Raw genomic sequence first — 15019 nt, 5'->3', positions numbered from 1 at the left:
CATTTCTAATATTTTGACGAATTTCAATGATGTTTTATGCCTCAGTATGCGCCTTTAAAAGGTTACATGACTTTCCCTGAAGGCTGACAGACAGCTGGCGAACAAACCCCAACGTGTACTGTGTAAGTACAGCAACTACAATGGTTTCAAATCGCTGCATAGCGTGCATATAACTTGTTGCATCATGTACAGATTGGCCTGAAGATTCATCAAGCACTTGTTGTAGCGCATCGCATATCTTGTCATGATTTACAATTAGCGTGCTAATTGAGTCAACACGTGATAGCCAACGTTTGTCCGACAGTGTTGGCAAAGACTGTCGCTTTGAAACGTCGTATAGTAGAGTTTCGTGTTCATGTTCTTCTTCTTCAGTCAACCCAGCTAACAGATCAGACACATCTTTAGTCAAGAATGTTTTAATATATATTTCCGCTTTGCAGAATAGCCAAAGAAAAGTGATTGTTAAGAATGTATAAAATATTGATTTGTGATATCTTCCTAATTAAATGTTACAAAATCAATAAGTCAACATTAAACGGTATAGTACCGTAGTTTGTAGAGTTTATTCTATTATATGTAATAGTCAGTTCTTTTTTCAAATATAGACATTCCGCCTCGATGGTTTGTGTACATTGAGGCAAATGAATAAAGTGGAAAATAGTTATTTTTAGAGCTATAGAAATTGTTATATGCCGGAAAAAACACAGAGGCAGCTGCCTCGGTGTGCCTCAGTGTAGCGACTGTGTTAAAGCTTATGTGTTGTTGTTGTTTTTTCATAAAATAATGCTTTTGATAAAGCTCTGTTGATGTGCGTGTTCTCCTGTGTTCGATGTTTGAAGTGTTTCTTTTTCAGTATCGATAGGGCCCTTACCTTCGCCTCTAAACAGGGTAAACATTTTATTGCGATGCTACTGGGATTGTCCCGGTAGCTTTCATTGTATTGTAAAAGTATTAACCCCGTCTTGTGTCGCATCTACGACAATTGCATGTCCAATCTAACCCCGCAATGTGTCCCATCTACCCGTCATGTGTCCCATCTACCCCAATCGTGTGTCACATCTACCCCAATCGTGTGTCACATCTACCCCCGTCATGTGTTCCATCTACCCCGTCATGTGTCCCATCTACCCCTATCGTGTGTCACATCTACCACCGTCATGTGTTCCATCTAACCCGTCATGTGTCCCATCTACCCCAAATCGTGTTTCACATCTACCCCGCCATGTGTCCCATCTACCCCAAATCGTGTTTCAAATCTACCCCGTCATGTGTCCCATCTACCCCCGTCATGTATCATATCTAACCCCGTCATGTGCCACATCTACCCCCGTCGTGTGTCCCATATACCCCCGCCGTGTGTTCAATCTATCCCCGTCATGTGTCCCATTTACCCCGTCAAGTGTTCCATCTAGCCCCATCATGTGTACAATCTATCCTGTCATGTGCCCCATCTACCCCGTCATGTGCCCAATCTACCCCCCTCGTGTGTCCCATATTATCCCGTTGTGTGTCCCATCTACCCTAATCGTGTGTCCCATCTACCCCAATCGTGTGTCCCATCTAGCCCCGTCGTGTGTCCCATTTACCCCGTCATGTGTCCCATCATACCCCGTCATGTGTCACATCTAGCCCCGTCGTGTGTCCCATCTACCACAATCGTGTGTCCCATCTACCCCGTCATGTGTCCCATCTAGCCCCGTCATGTGTCCCATCTATCCTGTCATGTGCCCCATCTAGCCCGTCATGTGTCACATCTAGCCCCGTCGTGTGTCCCATCTACCCCCGTCGTGTGTCCCATCTAGCCCCGTCATGTGTCCCATCTACCCCCGTCGTGTGTCCCATCTACCCCCGTCGTGTGTCCCATCTAGCCCCGTCATGTGTCCCATCTAGCCCCGTCATGTGTCCAATCTACCCCCGTCGTGTGTCCCATATACCCCCGTCGTTTGTCCCATTTATCCCGTCATGTGTCCCATCTAGCCCCGTCATGTGTCCCATATACCCCCGTCGTTTGTCCCATTTACCCCGTCATGTGTCCCATCTACCCCGTCGTGTGTCTCATCTGCCCCGTCATGTGTCCCATCTACCCCCACCGTGTGTCCCATCTAGCCCCGTCATGTGTCCCATCTACCCCCTCTTGTGTCCCATCTAACCCCGTCGTGTGTCCCATCTTACCCCGTCGTTAGTCCCATCTAAACAATCATGTGTCCCATCTAACCCCGTCATGTGTCCCATCTACCCAATAATGTGTTCCATCTACCCCGTCTTGTGTCCCATCTACCCCTTCATGTGTCCCATCTACCCCGTCTTGTGTCCCATCTACCCCGTCGTGTGTCACATCTACCCCGTCATGTGTCCCATCTACCCCGTCATGTGCCCCATCTAACCCTTCACGTGTCCCATCTACCCTGTCATGTGTCCCATCTACACCGTTATGTGTCCCATGTACACATTCATGTGTCACATCTAGCCCCGTCGTGTGTCCCATCTACCCCGTCATGTGTCTCATCTACCCCGTCGAGTGTCCCATCTACCCCGCCACGTGTCCCATCTACCCCGTCACTTGTCGCATCTACCCCGTGTCCCATCTACCCTCTCATGTGTACCATCTACCCCGTCGATAGTCCCATCTACCCCGAATTGTGGAGTTACAATTGAAGAATCTATTTTACATTGGTATGGATCAGTCGACTTGTGGCGTTTAGGGAACAAAATATCCAAATGTTAAAAAAAATCCCTAAAATCGCATTATTGTGGCTAGCATGTAAACAGTTAGCCACATAGGGTTAATACAACATTTTGAGGTGAAAAAATAAGGTCGAGCAGTCGTGACCTAGTAGCGAACAAGCGTGATGTGTTATTTGAGTGAAATCGTTCACAGGCAACACTGTCCTCTTTCATCGTTGTTAAAGTAGTTGTGGCCGAGTATCAAAAAGCGCAGTCACGGTTGTATTTGAAGGACATGTAGTTAACCAGCACTATATGTAATCGTCTAAAAATTGAGACCTTGTGTCATAAACGTGCAATTATGTTTTAGCGAAATTGTGGTCACCAAACACGTAACATCTTATGGGGACCACATCAAACCGAGATACGTTAATACGAGTATATGATGTCAGTAGCTCCGTTGCCTAGCGCTCGGGATTAAAAGGGTGATACTGGGGCAAGTGTGTACTCAGTACTAGTTTAACCCTGGAAAATAGTTCCCCCGTGTATCGTTGCTTTCATTACACCGAACATGTAATGAACAAAAATGTCTCTTTTGTATTTTACTCTGTTTATTCAAGTCTTCGTATGTCTGGATTTGACTGGCAATAACGGTCATTTATATCTTATGCATTTAAACATAATTTAAGTCGTGGTGGCGTCAAGGCAGGGTCACGCCGGAATACAGCCAATAGGTGCGGGCAGACCTTGATTTACTAGAATAAGCTAACAATCTAGTATCATAAATGCGAGTTATTTAAGAAGTATCGTGGCTAGGCAACCGTGACTTTTGATTACGAGTAGTGGTGACCTAATATCATAAAAGCGCACTGAGCCATTTGAAGTAAATCGTGTTCAGGTAGCACTACTTATCGTCGAATATAAAAAGCGCAGTGTGTTATTGGAGGAAAATCGTGGTCAGGCAGCACTACATATCGTTGAATATAAATCGCAGTGTGTTATTGGAGGAAAATCGTGGTCAGGCAGCACTACATATCGTTGAATATAAATCGCAGTGTGTTATTGGAGGAAAATCGTGGTCAGGTAGCACTACTTATCGTTGAGTATAAAAAGCACAGTGTGTTAATGGAGGAAAATCGTGGTCAGGTAGCACTATCGTCGAGTATAAAAAGCACAGTGTGTTAATGGAGGAAAATCTTGGTCAGGTAGCACTTCTTATCGTTGAGTATAAATCGCAGTGTGTTATTCGATGATAATCTTGGTCAAGTAGCACTACTTATCGTCGAGTATAAAAAACACAGTGTGTTATTTGAGGACAATCATGGTCAGGTAGCAATATTAATCGTCGAATAATCGTAAATCAGTATCATACAAGCGCAGTGGTACTTGTGGAAAAACTATATTCGGCGAAAAGTCGTGACTTAGACGTATCATGCAAGCGCACAGTGTTATTCGAGAAATGTTGTGGTCAGGCAGCACTATTTATCGTCGAGTATAAAAAAGCGCAGTGTGTTATAAGAGGAAAACGTGGTCAGGTAGCACTATTCAGTGTCTTGTAATTGTGAATGAGTATCATAAAGTTATATTCGGCGAGAAGTCGTGACCTAGGCGGTATCATGCAAGCGCATAGTGTTATTTGAGAAATATTGTTGTCAGGCAGCACAAATAATCGTCGCTTGTTCGTGACCTAGTATCCTATTGCAGTTTGTTTTTAACAGATTTGACTCACCATCTTTAATTATACACAAACATGTTCAACGACATCGATTTCCCATTATTTAAATTTACGGTTTATTTTTGACACCAATGGCAATGTTAAACAATGTTGACTGTATGTACTAAAATGCATAAGAAGTCTTTAACTTTGACATCTTCTCGGTTCAAAAAGCAATATTAAAATGTCTTAACACTATTTAATCAGAAACAAGGTGTTCTTTTCAAGTCGAAAAGGGTCATAACTCAGTCATTAATAAAGCCCGAGTTATTAGTCTTGATGTTTATTTGCGTAATGTCCCTTACACCAATTCATTGTGTGTATACCACGTGATAACTAGCGTCATAAATGCTTCGTCGGAAGGTAATAGTTTGCTTTAAATAAGGCCTTTAAACAAAGATATTACTTCAAGTTTCAAGTTTCAAAGTTTATTGGCAGATCGGCATGAAATAGCCTTTGGCCATTAACAACATAAATATGGCAAAACATAAATCAACTATAAAGAGGAACGGAATAATAATAAATATACATCATGTAATTAAATATGACAACATAAATTGTTAAACACTTAGAAGGAAAAAGCATAAATAAAAAAAAAGGTTAACATAAGGAGGATTACTATTGTACAAGGAAAGTATTTCTTAAATTCATGGCTTCTTTAATGTAGATTGCTATCTTAGTTTGCCTTTTGCTTAACATTAGTCGTTTAAACATATTTAAATTTGGCCATGATATATTTCCTAGGTATTTTAAGAGTCTAAATTTACTACAGCGTAATACAAAATGGTATTCATTTTCTATAACATTAGCGTTACAGCATTTGCAAAGTCTGTTTCCTCTTGCAATACCGGTATATCTACCGACTTCAACTTCTAACTTGTGAGCAGACAACCTTATGGAAGAAAAATGTTTGCGTAAATTATCGTTTTCAATTCTATCAAGATATTCTTCGTATTCAAAATTTGTTTTCAGTGAGCAATATGTTTCTAATTTAGTCATGCTATTTATCGATCCGCGCCAATCTTGGATAAACTGGTCACGGAGTTTAGCTTTTAACAAAGGAAAGTATTCGGCATTTACATCAAAATTATCAGTAAGAAAATTTAATCCTAAATGGTTTATAATAGATTTCATCTTAGTCGCCCAGCAAGGGCCAATAAAATTATTACACTGATCGAGATACATATAATTCATTGGAGAGTCACCATTTTTCATAATCTTTAACCAGAATTTGATTGCCTTTTCCTTGCAAACGATAGATAATGGTATTTCTCCAAATTCACCGTATAAAGCATAGTTAGGAGTCTGTTTTTTGACACAAAGTACAGTGTAAATGCTTTAAAAATCGAATTTGCAGTTCATCAACTTCTTTAAAATTATAAACTCCCCAGATTTCTGACCCGTATACAAGAATAGGCACAATCATAGTATTGAACAACGATAACTTGGTCTTAACATCTAATTTGACTCGATCGAACAAAATCAGGAGACTATTATATGCCCTAAGGGCTTGGTCATGTAACATCTTAACAGCACTAGACATATTGCCTGAATACATAAAATTAATACCTAAGTACGTAAAATTATCAACAACTTCAATAATCTCATTATTTATAAAGAACTCTATTTCTATATTGCTTCCTTTTTTCAAATATACAAACTTGTTTGTTTTGCTAACATTAATTTTCAAACCCCATTTGATAGAGTAATGAAAAATAGAGTTAATCTGAGCTTGTAGACTGGCTGCATTAGTAGTAAAAGCACAATATCATCAGCAAATAGTATCATATACATAGATAGCAGTTCAAGGTCTTTAGTACAGAGTGAGGAAATCAATATTTTCATATATATCATTTATAAATAATATAAATAAAAGGGGAGATAAAGGCTCCACCTGTTTCAAACCGATTGTAACAAACATTTGAGAATAGCTAATGTCTCTAGCTATTTTTATACAGGATTGGATGTCGCTATATATACACTTTATCATGTTGATTATTTTACAGCTGATACCTGATTTAATCAATTTTACCCATAATGCATCTCTATTAACTGTGTCAAAAGTTCTTTGAATGCGCACCACAGTTTAGAACCTTTGTTATGGACTTTTTGTATAGAAGCGTGAAGAAGGAAAATTGCATCAGCTATAGAGTGAACACAACTATCATATATATAGTTAAACAGAGTACAACGATAAGGCGAAATAAAATTGTTACTGTCAATGAAAAAATCTGCAACATTTCTATCGAAATCACAGGCTTTGTGCCGCTTCAGCGACTTTATGGTTTTGACAATTTCTTCTATTAATATTTCGCAGTCGAGAAAATCAATGGAGAGTATAAGTATCTTCCATGGCCGAGAGTGTAAGATAGGTTCATTCCGACCCGAGCGTAGGGTGTTTTGAGGAAACGAGGTGTACCGAGTTTCCGCAAAACACCCTGCGCGAGCGGCTACGGTAGATGCTTTTACTCCAATCTCAGTTAAACAAAATTAAGTAAAAACGTATTTTGTGCTGGAACTCTTTTGTGCTTAGTGAAAATAACTGCGTATGGATATGCGATAGCACGTGGTTGTCATGGATATGCGCGCAGTGATCCAGTAAATGTTAATAGACAAATCGGTCTTTTTAAATAGTTCTAAGGAGAATGAAGCATTATTTCTTGAATGGTGCGTGAAAACTGTTTTATGGTGACATTTGAAGCGAGAAATAATTAATTAGCGTTCTAAATATTACCATAAAACAAGATTTCCTTCCTTGATGCTACTGACGACAGTCTTCAACATGGGAGGTAATTACAATGTGGTGACAATTAAAAGGAGTTCCATACGGGCATTTTATCTTCGCCCGTGGGCAAGATAAGAATATCTAGCATGGTTAAATAATTGGATCTACTTATCTGATGTGGGAGAAAGTTTCGTCTCTCGATATATTATGGTCTCTAATGTTAAATTGACCCTCAGCTTCATTTGAAATGTTTAAAAAATGATCAAAAAACGAATTTTCAGATACATTAGGGAAGATACTTAGCAGAATTGCTGACTTTTTTATGTATTTCCAAAATTTACGAGGTGCTGTTTTACTTAAAGATGATATCTTTTTTTCTTTTCTGCCCCATAAAATATATGTTTAGTTTTGCGTTTTGTTTTAGAAAATTTACTCCTAGCGTTTAAAAACTGTAATTTATTAACATCAGTATGATTATGATCATAAGTGCGTTTCGCTGTCAAGAAATCACGTTTCGCGCTTATACAGCTTTCATCCAACCAAGACGCTTTTTTGGTATTTCTGTTTCCGGTAGATTTGCGGCTACGAAAAGTCTCCCGAAACAATTTAAAGAGATGTCATACATAAGATTTGAAAAGTTTTGCAGACAATCGTCAATCGAGGATTGATTGGATAATAATTTTGTATTTATATTATCAAACAGCTCAGACTTGTTTGTTAGTGATTGCAAGAAAATGTTTCTCCGGGAAGTATCCCACATAATTTTGTCATATTCATGACAAGTATCATTTAATTCAAGTTCAGTGCAATTTAAAGAAAAATAAACTGGACAATGATCCGAGAATTCTGTCAAGTCCATAACATACATTTTATTTATAACTTCATAACTATTGTGATTGCAGATAATATAATCCACAAGACTTGAAGTTGGTTTATTTCGCCACGATCCGTGAAAAGTACAGTTACCTGCCTCTAAACGGTCATTGAGAATACAATGATCATTCTCTTTACAAAGTGATAAAAGTCGTGTGCCAAATTGATTGCATATTTTATCATTATTACGTCTGTGGGGTAGGTTATTTGCAGTTTGACTACTTTTACCTGTTTGGAAACAGGTTTGTCGACACAAAGTTTAAAAAATCTGAATCGTCAAGTTTTGCTTTAATGCCTTGGACATTCCAAACTAAAAAAGATAGTTGTGATTGGCCAAGATCCTTGCTAAAGCCCGAAGTACGGATAGTTTCAACCGTCACGGTACATGTACATTTTGTTGTTAATAAAAAGTTTGCCATATGACAGGTGTGCCGTTTTGCCGTCCTGACGGGCCTTGATCATCGCAGGGATGAGGAACTTAAGGCGCTCTTGGATTTCTGAAGGAAACTGTTCACTACAGCGGTCCCGAGTTACTAATCCTACACCATTGTAAATTAAACATAGCACAGGTAACGCCATTTACGGAGCCCCGCCTTCGGTATTTTACCAGAGTTTGATTGAGAGTTTAGTTTCTTATACACAAATCCGCCGTCTGATGGAGTACTGTCAAAACATTATTTTGGAAACAGGAAGCGCGTAAGCCGGTAACGAGGTTCGCCAAATAACCGACCACGCAGCGTGTCCGAAGGTCGGATATTACAATCCGTAGCGGACCCCCCCCCCCACATGATTGATGTTTTTCTTGCCACCTTTAATCATCAATTTATAGGAATATTGTAGAAAACGCATTTTTGTACATTTCATCTAAACCGCGCGTGGGACGTTGTTTACTGACGTCATGACGCGTTGAAATTTTAAGATGGTGATGTAATACTACAATAACTGTTGGCATCTAGTTCTTTTTACTCATGGTTTTGAATATGCAGAGAGTAATTTTAATATATTTGTTAAATGGTGATTGTTTTACTCATTTGCAAGCAGTAATTATACTTGCCGGCTACTTTTTAGTTGCACGATTTTTGAGAAATTGGGAACACATTTATAATGATAAAATCATAAAGCTTATCCACAAACCTGTTCCAAAAATCACAATAGTAGCTGCAACAAGTAACAAAGAAAATACGTATAATTTAAAACTCCTCATTTTCACAATTTAAAGTTTAAACCCTATTTTATAAGTTTGAACAATCAAATAGCATTTTTATAATGACTTTACAATTGCGGAATTTATTTAAGAAGTGTCATATATTGATTTAACGCGTTGATATACTATTTACCAAGCCAATCTGATAAAACAGTTGCTTTATTTGCTGGAAGAGCTTACAACACAATTCAATAAAAAACTATAAGATCGTTGATATAATATTTACAAGCAAATATGAACAGTTTCTTTATTTGCTGGACGTCGAAGAAGACAATTCAATAGGAAACTATCATTTTTGTTTGCTGATCGAACAAAACTATTCAATAAAAAACTATAGCTGTATTTGTTGGAATTTCGAACATAATACATTCAAGGCGCCGCTATTCAACAATTGTTACAATTAAATTCTAAATCTGAATTCAGTGAAAATACCGGTATGGCAGCTTTATAAAAAAAGCAACAGTGGTTAGTGGCTCTCTGCTTTCATGAAAACCATGGTCATATTATGGCACTCCGATGAAAGTTAGTGGCCCGCTGCTTTCACGAGAACCATGGTCATATTATGGCACTCCGATGAAAGTTAGTGGCCCGCTGCTTTCATGAGAACCACGGTCATATTATGGCACTCCGATGAAAGTTAGTGGCCCGCTGCTTTCACGAGAACCATGGTCATATTATGGCACTCCGATGAAAGTTAGTGGCCCGCTGCTTTCACGAGAACCATGGTCATATTATGGCACTCCGATGAAAGTTAGTGGCCCGCTGCTTTCACGAGAACCATGGTCATATTATGGCACTCCGATGAAAGTTAGTGAGAACCACGGTCATATTATGGCACTCCGATGAAAGTTAGTGGCCCGCTGCTTTCATGAGAACCATGGTCATATTATGGCACTCCGATGAAAGTTAATGGCCCGCTGCTTTCACGAGAACCATGGTCATATTATGGCACTCCGATGAAAGTTAGTGGCCCGCTGCTTTCACGAGAACCATGGTCATATTATGGCACTCCGATGAAAGTTAGTGGTCCGCTGCTTTCGTGAGAACCACGGTCATATTATGGCACTCCGATGAAAGTTAGTGGCCCGCTGCTTTCATGAGAACCACGGTCATATTATGGCACTCCGATGAAAGTTAGTGGCCCGCTGCTTTCATGAGAACCAGGGTCATATTATGGCACTCCGATGAAAGTTAGTGGCCCGCTGCTTTCATGAGATCAAGGGTGATATTATGGCACTCCGATGAATGTAAAATCAGTGTAATAATGCATGCGTTTATATTTACACCCAAAGCAAAAACAAAGTTTCCTGCACTGGCCAGGATATCTATTTATGCTATTATGCTAGGTAGTGGTAATCAGTCACTACCTCGTCTATGTTGGCTTCCAAGTCGGTTCACTGCGTCGTAGCCAGAGCCAACTGGACACCCTCTCTGCAGCTCTCCCAAGAGCGTGGACAGCTGTCTTTCTGACTCGTCCCTTGATGCCCACTGCTCCAAGCATTTTCCACACTGACTGTGATGGAAATCCTCTACATCCAACTTCCACTGGGAAGATCCATGTCTTCCAACCCCTCTTTCTACATGTGTCTACCAAGTCTTGTTATTTTCCCTTCTTCAGCTCGTATGCCTCCTCACATCTCTCTCCCCAAGGTACTGTAAGCTCCACCAATACAACCAGCTTTGGAGACCTGGACCAAAGAACTATGTCTGGCCGAAGAGTGGTATGGGCCACTTCCTCTGGAAACTTCAAACTTTTCTTCAGGTCTACCAACATATCCCAGTTTTGAGATTCTTGTCGGATGCCGCTACATGTTGTTGTTGTCGGCTTCTTCTCCCCTTGTCTTACAAAGCTGATTAACTGGGGGCCTGTCTGTTTCAAGCGTCGCTCTTTCCTTCTCTCATTTTCTAAGATGTTTGCCATCTCTCTTAGAACCTGGTCATGCCGCACGGTATACCGCCCCTGCGCAAAGGCTTATGCAATACTGCAGCAGGATGTATGTGCTAGGGGGTGAGTATGCTGCTCACCAATTTTATACTGGTCTGACCTAGTTTTGAACTGAGATGACCAATATATTCACCTGAATAATTCTAAGAAATATTTGGATCAAGTTTCCTAAAGATTGGATAACTCTGTTTGATTTGTGCACACAATTGCTTTCTTGATTTGACCTAATAAATTAGTTTTGACCCGAGATTATGTATATACTAACTGGTCCTAAATATGATTTAGAGAATTATTCTGACCATTTTAAAGTTTCTTATTGATTTTATGAACACTGATGAAATTGTGAAAGGAATAAGGAATTTAACTAAATATTGACTTAATATTTGACCTAGTGACCTTTTGACCAGAGTTGACCTGTATCACTTGGTCTTATATATCCTGCTTATTGTCATTGATATTCTGACAGAAATTCATAAGATTGGAGAACAAAATTGTACTTTAATGACAACAGAACAAAACATTACTCTTAGTAAATGTTTGAATGGAAGGCTTTCACCTCACATATTCATTGAACAGTCTATAGTAATGTTTTTTATGTGGCTTGAAAACTGAAGATGCATATTCTGAAAGACCCTGAATCACACAAAATTCTTGAGAAAAGTTCTCAAAGATCAAACAATAACGAAATAAAGATTGCAAATGTTTATAAGTCATGTAACATAACATAAATAACTTTAACATGTAGCTACCTCAGGTCAAATAAAGCACTTGTTGTGATGTTAAAGCATGTATTTGCTGTACATTCCAGAATACTTCAGTGGTCAAAATAAGCATCAATCTCGCAAGGCCTTGATTGGCCACATGCTTTCAGGGCTTGTTTGAATTCTGAATATTATCAAGCAGGGCTTGTTGAAAGAAAATTGTCAAGGACTAGTATAAGAATTCAAAGTCTAACTTTGATGACTTATTGACTTAATTGAGTAATTTCTGCATGCGATATACATATACATTCTCAATTATTCTGTTCAAAGACTAAACAAGAGTTGTCCACAGAGACAGTGTGCTCGACTTTTCCGCCACTTTTTAATTTAATGATGGCAAAGCTTTGGTGAAGTAATTGACTTGCTTAAATGTGGTTACATGCAAATTTTAACAAAAATCCTATATCAAATAATAAAGGACCATAATTTGCCTTTATATATATGCAAAAACTATCTTGATTTAAGTCCATTTGAAGGTTGAGTATTGTTGCATAAAGTCTCAACGCAATAAATCACATTGTTGTTGAGATGTTAACCTAAGCTGTGCTGACATGCAAAACCTTTACCAAAACTTTCAAGTCAAAAATAATTTACATTATACATGTATACAAAGTACTGTAAAGTTATCTAATTTAAATAATTAAACAGGTTGGATAGTTGGGACCACAATTCTAAAGTTTCAATAAAATACATGATGTATTTGCTGAGATATGGACTTTAAATAAAATGTGGTTAAATGCAAAAATCTACGTGAATAACAACTGGCCATTAAAACAGGAAAATTTCATTAAAAAGTACAGCGTTCTCAATAAGTTGAACCGTATCTAAAAGTACATTAACCAACCAGCTGATAATTATTCTACTTAAATTTTAATTATTTTTCTAAATTTGAACTGGCTCAATTGCCATTAGAACCTTCCATTTTTGCCAGCAGCCTGTTGGTATTGGATCACATAAGTAGGTTGGATAGTTTGGAGAGATAATGACTTAAAGGTGCTTACATGCAAAAGCTTAACTAAGGGTCGCCAACACCAACACTTGGATGAGTAGTATAAAAATGCATTATAACTGTAATGTATTCCTTATATTTATTTATAAACACTGTTTGTGTATGCAAACAAGAGCTGTCACAGAGACAGCGCGCTCGACTATTCCGCCGCTTTTCAGTGTATGGATTGAAAAGTTTTGGCGAAACATGCATGGATCACTGTTATATTAGATTTCAATGCAATGCATGATGTGCTGAGATATTTACATAAATTGAATGGAAAATATTTGAGGTGGTACGCAAACTTTAACGTAAATTCTAAGTCGAAAAAGGGGCATAATTTTGTCAAAATGTTTGATAGTGTTGCCTTCTCCTGTGTACAGGCTGGGGGCATGATGGTGAACAAGCGTGCAAAGTTTCAAAGCCAGATGTCAATGGGCTTTGAAAATATTTGAGGTGGTATGCAAACTTTAACGTAAATTCTAAATAAAAAGGGGCATAAATCTGTTGAAATGCATGATACAGTTACCTCCTCCTGTGTACAGGTTGGGGGCATGATGGTGAACAAGCGTGCAAAGTTTCAAAGCCAGATGTCAATGGACTTTGAAAATATTTGCGGTGGTACGCAAACTTTAACGTAAATTCAAAGTAGAAAAAGGGGCATAATTTTGTCAAAATGCTTGATAGAGTTACCGCCTCCTGTGTACAGATTGAAGGCATGATGGTGAAAAGTGTGCAAAGTTTCAAAACCATATGTACACTGCAATAAATAAAGAAAGAATTATGAGCTTTGCTAAACATGTGCATATCTGCACTAGTGTAACGGTCCGCTGTAGTCGACGGATGTGCGTTAATGGCATTCCGTTATATAACTTGGTTGGTAATATGCAAATAAGCAAAGCCCGGGCTCTGTGTGGATAGAGAATTTAGTGTATATAAAGACCAGTGGACCCCTTCAGGGTCGAGCATGCTTTTCTCTGAAGGGATCTGTTGGTGTTTGTTTAACGTCGCACGTTACACTAGCAACATGTGTACCAAAACTACTACAGTGCTGACAAGGCAAACAATGATAGCAAAACTATGACAATACCTAGACATTTAGTCTTCGAAAACAGTAACACGAGGGCCTATGATCTACAAGCACGACTTGTTTGATCATTTTCTATCTACAGCATTTAGGAAAATTTCGAGTCAGTTAATGGGGGCCGCCATAACAGTCTTGTAACAGATAAATATATAAAATGCAATGTGAATATGGAGGCTCTATTGATAACAGGAATATTGCCACTTTCAAGGGCCATAATCAAAGTCATGCATGGGCAGATTTTCCATAGGAATCGATGCCTCATGGATATCTAACTACTGTCCAAATTTGGTGAAGATCAAGTTAAACTAGGAGCTTTATTTCAAATGCTCAATTACAGCTTTTTTCCAATTTCAATGGGCCATTTGTTAATTACCTGTATGTTTCAGAATCATATCATTTTGTTTGTTATAATTGAAGTATTCACATCAGTTATTTACATAAAGCTGAACAAGTTTGAATTTTAGGCAGCCACAGGACCTTTTGCAAGCAAACTGAAGCACTGACTATGACAATGTCTTGACAACCATAATAATGACATTTTCTAACAGTACTCACCAACAAATGTATCTGTGATCCGAGAGCTTTTGCTTTTCCCATGCTTAAACCGTCTTCCAATTTTGACCTTCTTTTTACGAGGCATGTTGATCAAAGGCTGTTGCAGGCTGTACAGTATTGAGAATGCTGTTTACTGACTGCTGTATAGTAACTGAAAGAAAATCATTCAAAATTACATAATCAATTTATTTTTTTTATACTTAAAACTAATGTTATTCTGATCATTAGTTACAGTTAATTACTAATTAAAAAGGCACTGTGACTGCTGAACTAAAAAAAATAACTTTGGGAAGACTGAAGCTTATTTCAGCCAGTGGATGTGTTGGGATAGACACTCATACTATTTAAGATCAACACAGTCAGAGTTTGTAAATCCACCTAAATGATGTAAACAGTGACTATGATGGTTATGGCAATGATGTCATTAGTGACTAATACAAAGGTCTCTCTGTAATTAGACGGATACTCTTTGAGCTATCGTATGAAGCTTCAAAGTAGTCCTG

The 15019-nt window shown here is 38.5% G+C and overlaps 1 protein-coding gene across 1 annotated transcript; it reads left to right on the top strand.

Annotated features, from left to right (window-relative positions):
* The first annotated feature begins 1006 nt into the window (after positions 1-1006).
* On the top strand, positions 1007-2149 carry LOC128223552 (uncharacterized). The gene is made up of 2 exons (XM_052932829.1): positions 1007-1135; positions 1565-2149. The coding sequence occupies exons 1-2, from the start codon at positions 1007-1009 to the stop codon at positions 2147-2149; spliced, it is 714 nt and encodes a 237-aa protein (XP_052788789.1).
* Positions 2150-15019: the final 12870 nt, after the last annotated feature.

Source organism: Mya arenaria, chromosome 17 (genome assembly GCF_026914265.1).
Source record: "Mya arenaria isolate MELC-2E11 chromosome 17, ASM2691426v1".
Lineage (NCBI taxonomy): Eukaryota > Metazoa > Mollusca > Bivalvia > Myida > Myidae > Mya > Mya arenaria.
This window is presented reverse-complemented; position numbering and strand designations above follow the sequence as displayed.